We start from the raw sequence: 20,165 nt of genomic DNA, 5'->3' as shown, positions 1-20,165 counted from the left end.
AACATGTTTGTAAAAATATTTGTATCAAAATAAGCAACGACATTGATGCATAAAAGTATTTATGATGTAGCACAAAGCAAGTGGATCAACTAATGTAGAGCTATTCTAACTTAATCAACGATTTTGAGTTTGAGTATTAAATATTTAACTACATTAGATATTGATCAGAAGAACTTTGTTGTTGATAGTAATTTCATCTACCTTGAGGAGTATTGTTTCTAAAAAAAGGATATATGCGGTCTAAGAAAGTATTTATTGTGTGAATGAACAAATAATAATGTATATGAAGATGCTGTAACTAATTAATAAATAGAGAAGATAAGATATGCTTTTGCTAAGTATTCTTATTTTTATTTATCTTTTGGAAATGTTTTCCTACTTTTATTTATCCATTGTTGTGAATTCATCCCAGTTATATTTCTCCCACGTGAATTCAGGGAAACTATATCTTAGCTTTCTTTATAGTTTTGCCTTTCGGTGGCCCATTTCACATAAATGGACACCAAACAAAAGGACAAAAGATTGGACACATGAAGTGACATATTAGACAGCATGACTCCCCTCCCTTTGTTTTGTTGTGTTTTTTTGTTTCTCTTGTGACTATGAAATGGAACTGTGGCCTTGGATGCTCACCGTAGGCCATGCAGTTGAAGACAATTGATAATGAGAATGATGATAGTTGCTCTCTCATTAGATCTGATTCTCTCTTTCTGATCTAGTTTTGGACCACACCAATCCAATAACCCATGTCACACTTTCAGACATATCACCTTTGTATCAAATGACAACTTAAACATGCCCCTTTCTATCACTGCTCTTTTGTAGAGTACTGTGTCTTTCATTATGCCAAAATCATTTGCTTTTATCAATCATATCAAAGATCAATAACTCCTCTTTTGAATCACTTTGAAATTAACTGTTAAACTAATAGTTTAGTTTAACAACCAGGAAAAAAAGTCACATACTAGATTTTCTAAGAGCATTATTCACCTGAATTGAAAAATATAGATCAACACATAAAAGTAACAGTAGAAACGAAAAGAGTTTATTATGGGGTCATATAATCATGAATTAGTTGATTTGTTTATTCACCTGTCGTGAACACGTAGTACCATGAGAAAGAGCAGTATAAAAGGAATTAAGAGGACACATGAATCATATAATATAGTTTATTAATGGTGTGACATATACATGTACCTAAATAAATAAAGGTACAAGCATTTGGAAAGTTTCATGTCGCCATCATTAAGAATTTGATTAATTAATGGAAACACCTCATCAAAAAATAGGACAGAGGCATTCAAGGATGGGTCAGAGTGTAAGACCATAATTAATAGTGCCCTGATAAATTAAGAGGGTTTGGAATAATTGGTAGGATAAATAGGACTCAATATGGTTGCTGTTTAAGTTTGGTGCCTGGAATTTTAATGTGTGGCTACTTGTCAGATGATTAAACAAGGGAATTTATGGGATGAATAGCTTCCATCAACCCTCAAGCAATGAAAAAAAAATGAGTTAGATATGGAACTTGAGCTGGAGATTTTGTGCTATAAAGAATGTATAACCTTTGAAGCTCAATATATAGATTTTTTTTCTCAAAATTTTAAAATCATAATTTCCTAGTATAATTAAATACTAATTCAAAGTTCTAAAATTTCAAAGATATAAAATTTTGAATGTTAGATTATTTGTTACTAATAGATTATGGTCATTAGATCTATGCTTATTAATGTTTCCCTTGATTGACCCTTTTTGGGATTGATTTATAATTTCAATTTGCAATTGAGAAATTGATGTTTGAATTAGTGTGATGCATTGAGCATGTTCTTAGCCTCGGAACATGGTTTGAAGCGTATGCATTCTTTTGTGATTTCTTGAACATATTACTTGTTTATAATTATTCTTGTATGAAGAATTAGGATTCATGATAGTAATAAAGGTTTTTTTATCATCGATCGCGTGGATCAACCAGAGTACGATTATTATAATTTAATTCATGCTTTCAAATTTAAATAATACTAGATATATAATTATATTAAATACTAAATGCTAAAAGAGACTGATGTGTGACTTACAATAATTTTATCCGATTTACACATAATTACCCGTGGTCTAGACCAAAAAATAAAAATAAAATAAAAATGACGAATTTTCTTACTAAAATTAGACAAATTGAGTGTGAATTACATAATTAGAAGGAATTTAGGAGAAATGCAACATTAAGTCTCAATGAACTGTGCAGTGGGGCTACATCCCCATGGAGTCCCCACTCTTTCTAATTCTCACGAGCGAGCATGTAACTCAACTTTGAATACTTTCTCCATCAGGGTCGATTGACACTATTACAACATAGACCAAGGACCTTAGTGTTGTGTACATGCACATCAATTCCGAGATATCTGTATGGAAAAATACAATTTTACCCGTTACACGTGAATTTCATGATAGTCATTCATTTACATGATAAACATTTGTCATGTAATATTTATCACCTTGTGGCATATATAATTCATGATGCATGAGTAATCACAATGTATGAATAATATTAATATATAGCGGAGCTTGGTAGAAAACTTTGGAGTGGCAAAAATTAAATTTATGATATATAAATTAAATGTAACAATTTTGATAACATACTGAAAAGTGGGCTTGTTCCTCCCTCAAATCTCTTTAGACTACTTAATAATAATAATAACATATATTATAATTATTATTATATTACATAGTAAGAAAAAATTAAATAAGTCATATTAATTAGTATATAATATATTAATAACATATATTACTTCTAGTAAAAAAAATACTGATTAATAAATCTTCATTGATTATATATTAATATTTTAATAATATATTGTCATTAATTATAATTATATATATATATATATATATATTTTGATAGATCTTATTTCTATATAACTTTTCATCAATTTTTATAAGTCTCATTCATTTATTATATATCTAATTATTAACATTAATTATTATTAATATTATATAACATAATTGTATATATTATATATAATTGTTATGAAATTTGATGACTTTTAATTATTATTATATTTGATGTGTTTGTTTTTTTAATTGTGAGATTATTATACATGAATCATCAATTATTATCATTATTATCAATATTATACAAAGCATGTGTTTAAGTTGAATTACATGAGCGAAGTTGGAGTACATGAGCTGACACTGACTGACAATAGGTTTTCATTCACAAAACCAATTAGAAATCTATATAGAAATCCATACCAATGTGATCAAATATTTACCAATATAGTCATGTTAGTAACAAGGAAAAAAGAATCAAACACAAACATAGTTTAATTAATCAATCCTACTATGGTATAGTTTTGTCAAAATCAACTTACACCAAGAATAAGAATAAAAGAATAAAGAGTTATTCTTCATCTCATCCTTAATTTTCTCTCTTGAAATCTATTTATTGTAATTAGTGAGTAACTAATAAAAGAGGAACAATCGGGCTCCCATTGATGTCAAGTTGGTGTGGTCAGATATTTTAATATTTTTTTGTTATTTTTTATTTTATTATCATTTGTTTAAACTTGAATAACTTTTTTTTTAATTTGAATTTAAATAACTCTTACACATAGGGACTCTAGTATATTAAAATATTTGATTCCTGTTTTCAATTGAAAACCGTTGTAGAGTGTGGAAGTTTGAATAACAAATATCATTTGCTCCATTTAAAAAGCTAATTAGAGAACTAAAGCAATGCAAGTTGAACAAACTATAACTCAAAGCACACAACAACAGAATTAGCATTTGATTTTAACATGGAGTAGATTAAGCAAGAAATAACCTGTTTTTCATTTTCTAACAGGCTATGAGAACTAAAAACATATCCAGAAATCAACTTTAAGATTAGTTTATATAATTATCAAATAGCCAATGACGCACGGATACATATTAAAAACTTAAAACCAATAATATATTTATTAATCATTAATAAAATTAAGATAGAAATTGCAAATAACTATAATCCAAAATCTTGAAAGATTAAACCATCAAGAAATCAAATATAAAAAAATATAATTTTATCTTTATTTTGGTATTACCCTATTAAAAAAATGATTTATTTTAAATCTGAGTATCATGTCACCCAACAATAAGTAAAATGGCATAGACCATCCATAGAACATATTGATAATCCTTGTATTTTGACTTGAGGCGAATAGCAGGGAGACTTAATTGTTCTAACCGCACAAACTGAGGGGCGCAGCAGCAAAATAAACCCCGGGAGAAATCCTGTGAGGAATATCCTCCAATATGACGAAGTTATCAACATGTGGCAACATCCAAGGGCAAGGTTAATGACAATAGTAAATAGAAGTGTGAACAAACCAACTGCCTGCCAAAATATGAAAAAAGACGGTTAGAAACTTATAAATGAATCTTAAATATACTATGCAAGTCATTTTGCCAATCAACGGGATGCATGCATACAGGACTTCGCCAAAATCTCTTCGTAAAATTAATCATTTTCCTTTTCAAATTAAAGAACTAACAATCATACAGAATACAAAAATAGCATAAGAACTGATAACTCTATTCTCACCTTATTTGTATGAATACTCCAGTTTGTAATAAGTTCTGAAAGCATTGCTCCAAGTCCAAAAATAGCACCAGAAGTACCCATAGAGATGATGTTTCTAATGAACAGAGAAGACAGTAAATTATTCCTATCTTCACTGCCAACATTTTCACAAAAATGTCAGGCCATAACCATTCAGAAGAAAAAAACTGAAGAACACATATACAAGAACTCGAAGAACATAAACATTCTCAAATGGGTTACCATGTTCACAGGTATAAAACTGAACATCCTAATTTTGTGTATAATTCACACTAAATGGCATGATAGAATAAACTGTAAAGAGAAACATACCAATCCCAAATTGTTCTTCAAGGCCAATGTCAATGAAGACCAGACTCTACATGTTTGAAGCCAAATGAACAATTCCACCGTATAACCAAATGCAAGTCACGACTCCCCATCCTTGATGATGATTCACAACAAAATCCCACCAAAGTCCTACCATCTTTTCTAAGCTTAAAAAATGAACCAAAATTTAAACCAATAAATCTTTACCAAATCTCTATACCACCATACTTACCAAGAGTTAGGCCAAAGAACTTGAACTCAAACAAATGAAAAAACCAATCACCATTCCAAAAAAACGGGTGTTATTATTTAACCTTTATTTTGTGCTAAGGGTAGAAGGAAAATAAGGGTGATTCTAACTCTTACGTATATGAAGAAGATCCAAAGAAAAAATTCTCCCTAAGGGGTTGGAAGGAGAAGCGGACGAGAAACTTGGCAAAACAGTCCCCTTCAAAGCCGACATTATTCTTGGGACAATCATTGACATACATGATCACAATGAACACCACAACGTTAACCGCCACAAACAGCGGCACCAGTCACGACTTCCAATTAAGTGAGAGCATCCATGTAGTTGATTTTGTCCTTGCTAGTCCCTCCACTTTCTAGATCTCTGTGTTGATGACATGATCTCTGACTTGCTTCAACGCAAGTTAGTTTGGAATTGATTGTTACGATGGTATCTCACAAGTTGTGACCATTATATGTACGATATTATTGGTTTACCATTTTGGCTGAAAGTAATATCCAAGCCAGGATCATTGGGATTCAAACAAGAAAATAGAATTATTCTATTTGCAGAGTTCTGGTTACTTAGATGCATCCATGCATTTGATTCTTTTGTCTTCAAATGATAACTTGAATGTCACGCATTCTTCAATGCCAAGATTGAGTTATCTTATTTTTTGAGCTTAATTTTTAGCTAATGTCTCTTGCTTGATGGACTTTTGCTTAATCAATACATTGAACCAAATCTTTCAACTCTTTTGTCTAATTCTCATTTATTCATTTGCTTTGATATGGAATGACAATGAATCATGCCAAATGCGGGGTTAGTTCAAACTTATTCAGTGATGAGAATACCAAGTTAAAAAGCTAAGCCACTAATTGGTAATGTTAAAAATGAATAATAATTAGGTTTAATTATATTTTCTAACTGTCATAATAATTAATGTGTAATTTTATTAACTTTTCAATAATTCTTCATTCAAATTTAATTCATCGTTTTTAATTACTATAATCAAGTCGCGTCATCAGATTTGTATTACTTACATAATTATCAAATTCTCACTTTTTTAATAAATCAAAATCTCTATGAATTAAATCATTAAACTATTTTAAACCATGCTTAAAAAAAACTATTTTAAACCATTTTTGCTTAAAATAAGACACCAATCAAAACACCATTCCAAAATTACAAAATCTTAAATATTATCATCTTCGAAGTCTTCATCCTACAAAGTCTTTCAAATATAATCAAAATTTTAACTTTACAATCATTATTTATTTGAAGTCCTTTTTATAGCATGTTTTGCTATGCATTTCTGACCATAAACACGCTTAAGGGATGGGAAAATCTGAAATGTACTAAATGGATACCCGCAAAAATTATTCATGATGAGTAGGGATTTTTTTTAGAAGATCATGATGAGTAGGTGGATTATTCATTTTATGGGTATGAGATGTACGGATAATTATCCACAAATTTTAACAGTACAGGTGTGGATATGAGTAGCTTAATATCCAATCATATACCAACTCACAACAAATAATAATAATAATAATAATAATAATAATAACCACGTTGATCAATCCAACAAACATAAAAGAGATATGTTATTTATTTGCTAAAAGATATATCATGATCTTTATTTGCTTAGAGATAGATCACATTCCATAATTTTTTTTAAAAAAATATCCTTATTTGCTTTTTTTTTTCAATTTTCTTGTTGATGTTTTATCATTATTATCGTTATATTTTGTAAAAGATATTTGAATAAGATTTTAATGATTGTGTCTTTGTGATAATCTATTATTATGTTTTATAAAAGATTTTAAATGGGATCTTAATTTAATTACTATTATAATTTTAATCAATATTTATGTATTCATTTTTCATAATTAATTAAAGTGTAGATAACAGTACGGGTATGAATTTCTATGTACCCAATGAGGAATGACACGTGTATTTATTTTTCATAATTAATTAAAGTGTAAATAATGGTACGGGTATGGATTTTTATGTAGTCAATGAGGAATGGCTACTACCCATTCTCATCTCTAAACACGTCCTTATTTACTTATTGGTTAAATTGTTTTTTTTCTTTAATTTATTTAGTAGGTTTTTGCCCCTTTATTTTAAAATTTTTAATTAGGTCTCTTATTTTTTAAAATAAATTTAATTTGATCTCATTTTTCTTTTTGTCAGTTCCAAATATTTAAAAAAAAATCTGAGAGACTAAGTTTAACTTATTTAAAAATAAGAGATCTAATTAATTTTAAAAAAATAATGTTATCAAATTAAACCTGCAAAATATGTTATGGATAAAAAAATTAGTTTAATCTTACTTATTTTAAAAGGAAATTGAAGTTGATATGTGGGCTAATCTAAATGCTCCAGAAGCCTACCCAATACATTTCTCTCTTTTATTCTTGAATTTTTTTAAAAAAATTCGTTTATGTGAAAGTGAATAAATTGTTTGCAATCTCACATTCTAAACCCATTTAAGCCACAAGTTTTACAAATCAACCCACGTAAATCAACAACTAAACACATCAATACTTTAACATTACCAAGCTCGTGTGAGCCATTACACCGAATTATTCATGAACATATATCCACCTTAACTAAATTTAACAAAAAAAAATATAATCTTTTAAACTTCATTAAAATTGAAAAGATTAAATTATAAAAAAAAAATGATAATAATAATAATAATAATAATAAGCAAAAGGATGACATTATCTACAACTTACCTAATTATATCACTTTGTAATATATTGGAGTTAGAAGTAACAGCATACCAAATGCAGTGTCGGAGTCTCCACTCTCCAGTTTGTGCTTGAGAGATTTACAGTAACTTGGATTTTGAATCATGTTTCCGAATTCAATATGCTTAAATTATCTAGGTGAATGAGAATCAAAGGAATAGGTAGAATTTAATCAATTTATTCCAGACTATAAATTTTTTCGTTACATGGAAGGGGTAAATTTAAAGTCGGAAAGAGCTAGGCAACAGGAAAGTCATCAGGCAGAGTATGAATGCAAAATGACAAATGAATTTCATGTACAAATAAATTTCTTTATATATGTATAATACATATAAATCCACAGTCAAACCAATAACTGAATTTGACAGGAATTAGCAAAAAAATAAAATAAAATAACAAAACAACCCAAAGTGAGAGCTATAGCTATACATATGAGGACGATAGCTCATGCCCTTTTGTTTAATTGTCATTGCATTTCCATTTAGAAGTTGGAACACATGTTAGATAGTGACACCAATGGCAGTGATCATATCCACTCTCACCCCGGAATAGCATCACTAGAGCAATAGATAACCTGACATTCAACAAATAAAAGCAATGATTAGAAAACTAAAGAAATGCACAAGTTGAAGACAAACTATAACTCAAAGCAAAGGAAAGCAAAGCGACAGAAATCACAGAATTATCACAGAATTAGCATTGGTTGATATGGAGTAGAATGAAGCAAAAAATAACTAGCTTTACATTTCCTAACAGGCCAGGTGAGAACTAAACATCTCTAGAGATCAAATTTAAGATTTAGTTTATACAATTATCATATAGCAAATTAATATAATTTCATTTCCTAGACCAAAAACAGCTGAACCATGACAATAATATAGCTTTATGAGTTTCAAGGATTTAAGAAAGTAACTCACCCAACAATCAGTAAAATGGCAGAGACAATCCATAGAACATATTGGTAAGCCTTGTATTTGGACTTGAGGTGAACACCAGCATGGAGACGTTGTTGTTCTAACCACCCAAATTGAGGACGGAGCAGCAAAATAAACCCAAGGAGAAATCCTGAGAGGAATCCCCCAATATGCGCAAAGTTATCAACATGTGGCAACATTCCAATGGCAAGATTGATGACAATAATAAACAGAAGTGTGAACAAAGCAGCTGCCTGCAAAATGCAGATGAAGAGTGTTAGAAACTTAGAAATGAATGTCAAATATACTATATAAGTATCATCCATATGCAAGTCATTTAACCTAGTTGATGGAAAGAATAAAAAAAGAAAAGAAAAGACTCAAAAGACCAAAAGTGTTTTTTCAAATCAGCACAATTAGTTCATGCAAATTGATAAGAATATTATAATTAACTAACCAGGATGTTTTGTAAATTCAGTTTTAGTAATTGGACAAGAAAAAAATCAACAGTTTATGATGATGCATTCAAGAATTTGTCAATCTTTTCATAACATTAATCATTTTCCTTTTCAAAAGAACTAACAAACACACAGAAAACAAAAATAGGATGGGAACCAATGACTTTATACTCACCTTATTGGTATAAATACTCCAGTTTGTGATAAGTTCTGAAAGCATTGCACCAAGAAGTCCAAATAGAGCACCAGAAGCACCAACAGAGATATTGTTTCTAATGAATAAGGAAGACAGTACACTCCCGCCGAATCCAGACAACAAGTAAATGATTCCTATCCTCACTGCCAATGTTTTCAAAAATGTGAGGTCATAACCATTCAAAAGCAAAATTTGAAGAACACAAAAGAACATGAACACTTCCAAATGGGTGACCATGTCCATAGGTATAAAACTAAAACTTGAATGTTTTTTATTTCCTAACTTCGGGTGTATAAATTCACACTAAATGGAATTGCTTCAAATAACCTGAAATAAGCAGATAAAAGAAACATACCAAACCCAAATTGTTGTTCAAGGCGAATGCCAATGAAGACCAGACTCAACATGTTGGCAGCTAAATGAACAACTCCAGCATGCAACCAAATGCAAGTGACGAGTCTCCATGCTTGATGATGATTCACAACATCATCCCACCGAAGTGCTCCCATCTTTGTTAAGCTTAAAAAATGAACCAAAATTAAATCAATAAATCTGTACGAAATCTCCATACTGCGATACTAGCAAGCAGTTCGGCCAAAGAACTTCAAGTTAAACAAAGGAAAAAACCAGCCATCAAGGCTAGAAAATAGGTGTTCTTATTTTCCTTAGTGGTGGTTTTGAGTGCACATCTGTGCTAAAGCCACGTTTTCTTATCAATAGTGTTATCTTTCATTTGCCTTTCAAAAAAAAAAATTATTTTCCTTAGTGGGTCAATCATTTATTCTTCTCATAAACACCAAAGACAAAATCAATTACCACATTTATTGTGTGCTATAGGGTAGAAGGAAAAGGGTGATTTTAAACTATCACCAGCAAAGCAAGCATCCAAAAATGGAAAAAACTAAATAAAAACATTGTCGATTGCATAATAGAAGACAACAAATCCAGCTATTCATTTAATTTAGGGTCAAGTGTGTGTTAGGTTTCCATTTTATTAATTTTGTGTGTCAAATTGGCCTTAATTTTTATCCTCCTATCTCCGATAATGGGTGAATTTCGCCCCTCATAGCTCATACTAGAATCCTAAGTTTCTTAAAGAAAGACAAAATCACCAATAGTAAAAAAAAAAATACAATGATTTTTTACCTATTATAAGAACCAAGATCAATTTTAGCCGGGAATTGAGAGACCTAAACACACTCTAACTATGTATGTTCATTAATCAAAAATTAAAAATTGACTTCACTTAGTACACTCAATAACTCAATGTTCACGGAGACACGTGAAAAACCAAAATTCACTCGACCAAAGAAGAGAATAGTTCAAAATTGATGCCACGGAAGAAAAACAAGGTCAGTCATATAAGCAGATTACAAAAAACCGACACCCGACTCATCAAATTAACCGAATTTCAACACCCAACAACTCAAAATCAACAAAACAACTAATTCAAAAACACAAAAAAAAAAGTCAGTGAATTGAGCTCTTACGTGGATGAAGAGGGCCCAAATAACGGATTTTCCCTAAGGGGCTGAAAGGAGAAGCGACCCAGAAACCTGGCGACACAATCCCCTTCAAAGCCGAGATTTTTCCTGGGGCAATCGTTGACATACATGACCACAAAGAACACCACAACGTTAACCGCCACAAACAGCGGCACGAGCCACGATGTCCAATGAACTTCCGGATCGTAAACATAGGAAGTGGGAGCGGCACTGTAGCTTATGTTGTTGATGTTCTTGTTCGCCCCTCCACTTTCTAGATCTCTCCGTATTGTTGATGATGACATGGTTTTTGTTTTTCGTCTCAACAAAGACTCTCTGACTTAAAAAGTTTCAAAGAAAGACTCAAAGTTTCTACTACGCAAAAGGGTGAGTTGGGAAGAAGAATAAGAAGGTGGAGAAGTGTTTGGAGCTTAAATCTGAAATGGGAAATGGGAAAGGAAAGTTACTGGGAAGGTGCGTGTCACCGAGTAGTGGAAGGAAACGTTTCAGGCTTTTCTAATTGTAACTTCTGATGCTGCATTATTATTTATTACCGAACTTAAGATTAATTGCTAAAGTTAATTAGTTGCTGGTGGCTCGTGGAGACTTCTTTTTGTGGAGTGTATTTGTGGTGTTACGTAAAAGAAAACATTAATATTTGGATGAAAGTTAGAAATGTGGATTTTGGAATCTTAACGTAGATTTTTTAAAATTTTAAGCCACAAAATGTTGTTATAATGATTTTTCTCAACTAATGTTCAAACATGTATTTATTAATGTTAAATTTGTTTACATTAATTTGACTTTTTAGATGATGAAATGTCACTAATTTGAAAATTAAATTCTTAAGTTATTTTTTATATATTGATAATTTTAAAAAATACACTATTAATTAGAAATTATTTTTAATATATTTTATAACACTCAGCGAATTTATTGTTAATGTCAATACCTAATTAAATGATAATATTAAAAACATGGATCTAATTCTTTTAAACTTTTTTGAAAATACTATAGTTTATTTTAAAATACATTGCTTAGAGTAATTGGTCAAATTAATTTCATATATAGTTGGAATAATATTAAATGCTTTCTAAAACATTTTTAAGATAAAATAAAATAAATCAATAAATATATAGATATATTGGAAAAAAAACTTATATTGAAAAATTTATAGTAGTATTAGTTTTAAAAAAGACTAGATTATATAATATATTGAAGAAAAAAACTAAACTAAAGTTCATTTTGATTTTGAGTGATAAAATAAATAAATTTTAGGTAAAAAAAAAAACTTTAACTATTAATTGATATTTTGCGTGTGATTGTGTCCCACCGCTTCAATGCTTGGAGTGACGTGAAACAGCCAACGAGTCCTTGTCTTTGTTGGGTGACAGTGTATCACGTGACGAACACGTGGTTTTGAACCCGTTGACCAAACTTGACAGTATTTGTATCATGACGTGGCGAGTTCTGATTGGGTCTATGATAAACGGGAACTGTGGATTGTGGCCGCGGCACGCGGTGTTTCACTTTCGGAGAAAGCCACGTTGTGGTTGGGATACTTTTCATTTCATGTATTTCTTCTTTTTTTTTTCTTAGAGTTCTTTCATGTGTTTCTTGAGTTTATCTGTTGTTTTAACCTTGCCTAATGCTATATAGATTGAGTTTCATATATATTCCATATCAGTTTACGCGATGTCCCCACGTCATGGTAGATAGAAGAACAATACTAATATAATTTTTAGCTATTTTTTCAAAGTTTAATTTTTGATATAGTGAAGATGTTTACGACGTTTCCAGCAGTTGTTCTTACAAGATATTCGTGAGCACAAGAATGAGATTTTATCTAGATTCACAGTTAGAGGAGACTGGGTTGTAAGCCATAAAAAAAATTGTTCAAATTCTATAATTTAATAACATAATAAAAATTGCTTAAAATAAATCGAGAATCAACCCTAAAAAAAATTAAGAATCAAGAGTGTACCATTGAAAATAGTCTTGTGGTATTGATATCAATTAAAAATCATCTTAAATATCATTTTTAAAATAATTATTACAAAATCTAACATTTTTATCATGAATAAAAAAAATATTGTTGAATTACAAACCAAAAACGCATTAAAAGCCTCAACAGTAACTAGCACATAATAATTTAGAATCAAATGATGATATTCTTGGCAAATTTACATCAGAGGTGTTAGACAAGTGGTCTCACATATCTTAAGAATGACGGTTGAATTAAAATATCACAAACTATTCCTCAATTAAAAATTCTACTTTGATTTTAATTCAAGTCCCAAGATTCCTTTTAAAATGAATTCCTAAATAATAATTCAAATTAAATTTACTGAATAGAAACAATAAGCAACAATAAATAAAAAAGTTTAAGGGAAGAGAAAGTGTAAATACAGTTTTTATATTAGTTCGGCAAAGTCCGTTGCCTACGTCCAGTCTCCAAGAAATCCGCTTGGGAGTTTCACTATCTCACAAATCTTTTACACCTTCTGAAACACACACAACCCTTCCTTTGTACTCAGATGTTTTACAATAAGAGACTCACAATCTCTTAGCCCTTTTTTCATAAGTAAGAAGAAGAAGAAGAAATTATCTCTCTTGAAAGAGACAGATGTTTCAATGAAGCCCTCAATTTCTTATTGAATAACACAAGTGTTTGGCCAAGGAATTTTTGAAGATAAGAGATTTTTGTTTGAGAGGATTTTGTCTTTTGTGAACAGTGAAAACTCTTAAGAAAATTCGTGCCCAAGTCACATATTTAAATGCCTTTGATGGCCATTCAAAAATCCAATGAAAAGTTGTAACTGTTGGCTGATTTTCTCAAAAATCCTCTCTAGTAATCGATTACAGCATTGGCATAATCGATTACACAGTTAATTTTATTCAAAATTCAAATGTCCAACGTTCAAAAACTCTGGTAATCAATTACATATGATGTGTAATCGATTACACAGTTACAAAATCATTTTTAACCGTTTTAAAGCATTGGTAATCGATTACATAGTTTTGGTAATTGATTACAACTTTGAAAACTTTGAAAATAACTTTGAAAATATTTCCAAAAAGCTTTGTGGCCACTGGTAATCGATTACAACCTTTGGTAATTGATTACCAGAGAGTAAAATGCTTGGAAAAGTTTTTGTTAAGATAGAAACTCACTTGGCCAATCATTTGTGCTTTTCAAAAACTTTTCTAAGAGTCTATCTTAATTCTTATCTTGAGATCTTTGCTTTGCTTGACATATTGTTTTCTTCATCCTTGAAATTCATCTTGAATGATCTTTGAAATTTCTTGGCATCATCAAAATAATTCTTGAAGCTTTGCTTCTGCAAGAGGGTTCTATTTAGTAATTATTTACGAAAGAGGGTCTGTTTTTAAAGTATTTACGAATATGGTCTGTTTTTGCATGCAAGTCGCAGCTGTCATTGGCGATACAGGATGACCCGCCATAGCCATTGGCAAGACAGGCGCTGACGTGGACGGTCCCGCCATTGCCATTGGCGAGACAGGCTAACGTGGACGGTCCCACCATTGTCACTGGCGATACACACATGACAGGGAGTTACCGCCATTGTCATTGGCAAGACAAGCACAGGCTACACAGTAGAACGCAGAACAGCAGCAGGCTAGGGTTTAGCTTTTCTGAGCATATCGCCATTCGTAATGGCGAGATACCTTTTCACCGTTGAAGCTTCCCTCCATAAAAAAAAAAAAAAAAAACTCTTCCATTAGAACGCGTATCCTCTCCCCCAGTTGCCTCTATAATATATCATCTTCTTCCCTCGTGTGCCTGGTGCGTTTCGCTGCTACTAGTGGCGATATACTCATATATTATCATTTTCACTCAACTCAACTGGTACATGCTTTTTTAATTGATATTTTATAAAGTTTTTATGTGTTCTGTTGTTAATATTTGAAGTTAATATTATAAAAAGATTATTTGTGTTAATAGGTATTCTAAGCTATTATTTGTGTACGTGAGTTAGTATGATAATATTATTTGGTTTAGGTTTTATAAGTTTGTGAGATATTATTTGTGTTATATATATATATATATATATATATATATATATATATATGGTACGTTAGTGGGCATGTTAATATTATTTGGTTTAAGTTTTGTAAGTTTGTATGCTATTATTTGCTTTAGGTTTTGTAAGTTTGTATCTATTATTTGTGTTATATATATGGTACATTAATTGGTATGTTAATATTATTTGGTTTAGTTGTTTTTAGTTTGTATGTTATTATTTGTGTTATATATATGGTACGTTAGTGTTAATTTTAGTTTGTAAGTTAATATTATTTGTTTTAGGTATTTTAAGTTATTAATTTTGTATATATTTTGTTTAAATTTTTATTTGCATATTAATTTTTCTTTTGTATTTTAATTTGTTTGTTATAATATATTTAATTTATTTTTTCTTAATTGCAGAATATATTCTGTTATTTATTTTAAATTATTTATAGAATATATTTAAATTTTATTATTTGTATAATATATTTTGTTATTCAAATAAATATATTCTTTTATTTATTTAAATTTGAGTTTGCATGTATTTTAATTTATTTACAGAATATATTTAAATTTTATTATTTGTATAATATATTTTGTTATTGAAATATATAAATTCAAATATATATATATATATATATATATATATATTGTGTTATTTATTAAAAATTTATTTATTTTGTATATATATATTTAATTAAGTTTTTATAAATGTATTTAGTTTTTTTTTATATTATGTACAAATAATGTATAAATTTTGTTGTTAACTTATTGTATTATATTTTATTTTGCAGTATTAATGACATCTTCGTCAACATGTTCATCAAATATAAAGATTAAGTCTGGTCCAATTGATGGTGACGTTTTATGGATGCAAGGTAAACATGTTTCAGAACATATTTGGAATGGGGAAGAAGACAGAAAATTACACATTAGACGAGTTGTCCCCACGTATCAAGGTTAAGAAGAAATACCAGAGGAAATTGAAATTATTCATCTACTTCGACAATCTGGGTTTTTACTAGATTGGGATACTTAAAAATAAATGTCTCATTAATTACTGCCTTGATAGAAAGATGGAGGCCGGAAACACATACTTTTCACATGAGATACGGAGAGTGCATTATTACTCTTCAAGTTTTATTACGTCTCCGTGTGGATGGGTTACCATTAATTGGTCCAATAAACCTTGATTGGGTTGATTTATGTGAAGAATTGTTAGGAGTCAGACCACAAGAAGGTGAACTTCAAGGTAAGGTGGTTAAATTAAGTTGGTTGGCTCACCATTTTGCACAAATAAATAACCATGACGGTAACCTAGAACAAGTAGAAAGGTTTACCCGTGCATGGATACTAAGATTCATTGGAGGTGTCTTATTTGTTGACAAAAGTAGTAACAAAGTTTCCCTAAGATACATGCAATTTTGACGTGACTTGAGAAAGTGCAGCACGTATGTATGGGGACCTGCCGTACTTGCTTATTTATACAGAGAGATGTGCAGCGCCACCGATTATAAAACTAAATCAATCGAAGGTATGTTCATCTTAATACAAATGTGGGCATGAGAACGATATACAACTTTGGCTCCAAAGAGGACTCTTCCCCTAATAGAAAATAAACCACTCGGGCACAAGTTAGTCGTTTTGGAAATTATATATCATTTCAAAATAAATAATAATGTAACGTATATTAACTTTTAATTTTTTTTAGGTGGTTGTGACGTGAAAATCAACGTATCGACAATGATGATTTGATAGTTTTTCGTCGCAAGTTAGATATTATGAAACGACATAAGGTAAGAACATGTTAATGTATTCGTTACATAATAAATAATATGTCATATTTCACTGAAATCATGACAACTATGTTGTTATATGCAGTTTTTGTGGAAGCCTTACACAACAAATGTTATGTTAGTGTTGCCTCCAATTTGTTTAGTTGAAAGTGTAGCGTGGTCCGCAGTGGTGCCACTAATTTGTTTCGAAGTTATTGAGTGGCACTAACCGGATAGAGTATTGAGACAATTTGGAATGCAACAACCAATTCCAGGGTAGGTGTCCTTCGCAACCCTTGAATATTCATGGCATAATATTGAAAGGCAAACATGATGAAAATTGGGGGCAACTGTTCACCCCAATGATCCATCAGTGGAACAATCGAGCTGATTTTAGGATCGACGGTTATCTCTGACAAGAGGGCCTATTGAGCTTTAACTCTGACTATATGGTCTGGTATAAGCGAAAGACAAAGATGTTTGTTGACCTAAGAAATGCAAATACAACTACATTGGTATTTTTGTTGTTTTTGAGTATTTAACTTCAAATTATTTTTGAAATCATCGCCATTAATTTGCTGACCCTAATAATTGCAGGCTGAAGTTGTAGAGACATTACAGTACATGGTGTCTCCATAAGGGAGGAATACGTGGATAGTTGATGATCTTGTGTCGTATGTGAATAAAATAACCATTTTATCCGAAGAGAAAGAGAGAATCACTGAGTCTATGTCACATGATCCACCAACAGAGCATCAATTTGGAGCAATACCTGATATGGATGGCTTATTAGGTGTTGATTTACGTCACCAATTTTCTGCTGAGGCCAAGCACGAAGATGAGATCGACCATGTGGCACATCCTCACATCATCATGGACATCATAACGACTGATTTTCATGTCTCTGTTTAAATATGTTGTTGTTGTATGTTTGTAATTTCAATTTGAGACTTAACCCATCGTTTAAATATGTTGTTGTTGTATGCTAATATTATTTGGTTTAAGTATTTTATGAAGGCTTACTAATGGATACAGTTTATTTCACATACCAAAATATAATAATAAATAATGTTAAACACAAACAGAAGAACACAAACCAAAATAACTAATGTTACTAACGATTTCATTGAATAACACAAACTAAATACATTCAAGAGAACTTCAAGCAATACAAGTTAGTTGTCTAAGATATCTGAGGTCACTTGTCTAACATACATAAATCAATTAAATGAACAACTTCCACGTTCAGATTGCATTGGACATTGACGCCTGTTGTGCCCTTCTGCTCCACATCTACTACATTTTTGTCGGTGCTCAGATGGTTCGAGCCAATCCATCTCATTCCTTATCCTTGTTGATTTTGGCTGACCTTTCGCATGAATTGTATTTGGATCAGGGATAAGTGTCCATGCGTCATCAGAAGGAGGAATTGCCGCTTCATTCCCAAGAGGCCACCATTGTGCAGAGTAAGCTTTTAAGATGTGTTCATTTCTGTAAACAACATCTACATATTGTAAGAAGTTCATGCTCACGTAACCACAAGCAACAATAATGTGTGAACATGGATAGTGAAGTGCAAAATACTTTCCGCATTGACGATAACGGTCATTCAAGTTAACTGCCCACTTTTGTCCGCCACGTTGCGTTATAGGATTGAAGGTTTCCTCTTCTTCAAATCTTGTCGAGTGGATATCATACACGCGGACAATGTGGGAATAAGCTTGTTCTTGATTTTTTTGAAGTTCTTTAACAACCTTAGAACAATATATTTGTCCTTCATTTAATTGTCTTTGGTCTTGGCGACCACGATCAACAAAGTACTTTCGACACCTACTATATGTTGATTTCACCAACGCTGTTATCGATATGTTGCAACAATCCTTCAACACCTTATTCACACATTCTGAGAGGTTGGTTGTCATGTGACCATATCTTCATCCTTCTTTATCGTAAGCCATGCTCTATTTTTCCTTTGAAATGCGATCAATCCATGTTGCTACGGTTGGACTCAATTGATGAAATTTTTCTAAGTTTTGATCAAAGACATGCTTGCAAGGAGTGTAGACTACATAAAATTAGTTACCAACAACAATTGTTAGTACATATCAAACTTAAATTAACTTCATGTTAGAAATTAAATCTTATCCAATTTCTTGAACATTTCTTTTTGTTTCGCGTTGTTGAATTTGCGATTGAAATTGCTTGCTTTGTGTCGGACGCAGTAAACATGATAACCGTGGGGAGGTTGCCAACCAAGTGCTTCGTTAGCAACAATAGACTTTATACTCGCGTGAGGATCAAATATTAGACAAATACCATTCTTATATGTCACGTGTTCACGCAAGTGTGCCAAAAACCATGATTATGCTGTTAACGTTTCACCTTCGACCACGGCAAATACTAGAGGAAGAACACCATCATTTCCATTTTGTGATGTGGCTATTAACAGGGTCCCATGGTATTTCCCGTATAAATGTGTGTCGTCAACTTGTATGATTGGCTTACAATACTTAAAAACCTCTTTACATTGACCAAAAGTCCAAAATACTCTATGAAACTGACGGTGTTCGCGAATCACCCTATTCCCAACAATAAAATCGTCATATAGTATTTGAAAATAGGATCCAGGAGAATGATTTTGCATGTGTTTTAGCCACGACGAAAGTTTTGCATATGACTCTTCTCAATCGCCATATTCTATTGCAATCGCTTTTTGTTTCGTCATCCATGTTTTTTTGTACGAAACCTTATAGGAAAATTCACTGTTTATCCTTTCTTGAATCAATGAAATTTTTATTGATGGATCTTCTCTGATCATGCCTGTTAATCAAATAATAAATTAAAATAACAAATAACGCAAAAGTAGGATAATATGAACATAAAAAACATAGCTACTACGCTAGTGGCAATTAAATTTGAATCAAGCTTCTCATGATCTTGTGTCATACTCATATTCAGACATGTGTGCGGTCCACCCCATTGTGTCACTTTCCATGAATCAATTTTTTTAGATAAAATTGCCCTCATATAAAAAAGGCAAGGACACTCTGCACTGTTATTGGGGGCAACAAACGATATATTTGTGCGATATGGCTTCAACAACCTTAAAACTTTGATGCACCTTCATAACATATTGTTTCAGTGCATTTTTTTACCGCGTCTTTACTATCAAAATCCATGCCAACATATAATTATTGCCCAACATTAAAAGTCGATAGCACCTCCAAACCGCAAATGTCCTCCTCATCCGGATGACTCCAATTGATATTGTTATAATGCAAAACATCATTCCAAAATGGATTTTGAATTCCTTGTACACCTAATAGTTAAAATCACACTCGTATTTATTTACCATTAAATACAATTGTCATAAAATGATAAATGTATTCAACTATTTTTTTATTTAATAAGATA

The 20,165-nt window shown here is 31.1% G+C and overlaps 1 protein-coding gene across 1 annotated transcript; it reads right to left on the bottom strand.

Annotated features, from left to right (window-relative positions):
• Positions 1 to 8,187: 8,187 nt before the first annotated feature.
• On the bottom strand, positions 8,188 to 11,432 carry LOC100784671 (inactive rhomboid protein 1-like). Its single transcript, NM_001255071.2, is given in 5 exon segments — positions 8,188 to 8,468; positions 8,812 to 9,062; positions 9,442 to 9,605; positions 9,818 to 9,981; positions 10,953 to 11,432. Coding segments are annotated over 5 exon segments (993 nt in total). The 5' UTR covers positions 11,252 to 11,432; the 3' UTR covers positions 8,188 to 8,353.
• Between the last annotated feature and the right edge of the window lie 8,733 nt (positions 11,433 to 20,165).

This window comes from Glycine max, chromosome 9, assembly GCF_000004515.6.
Source record: "Glycine max cultivar Williams 82 chromosome 9, Glycine_max_v4.0, whole genome shotgun sequence".
NCBI classification, from domain to species: domain Eukaryota; kingdom Viridiplantae; phylum Streptophyta; class Magnoliopsida; order Fabales; family Fabaceae; genus Glycine; species Glycine max.
Note: the sequence above shows the minus strand (reverse complement) of the source record. Positions and strands in the feature narration are given on the sequence as shown.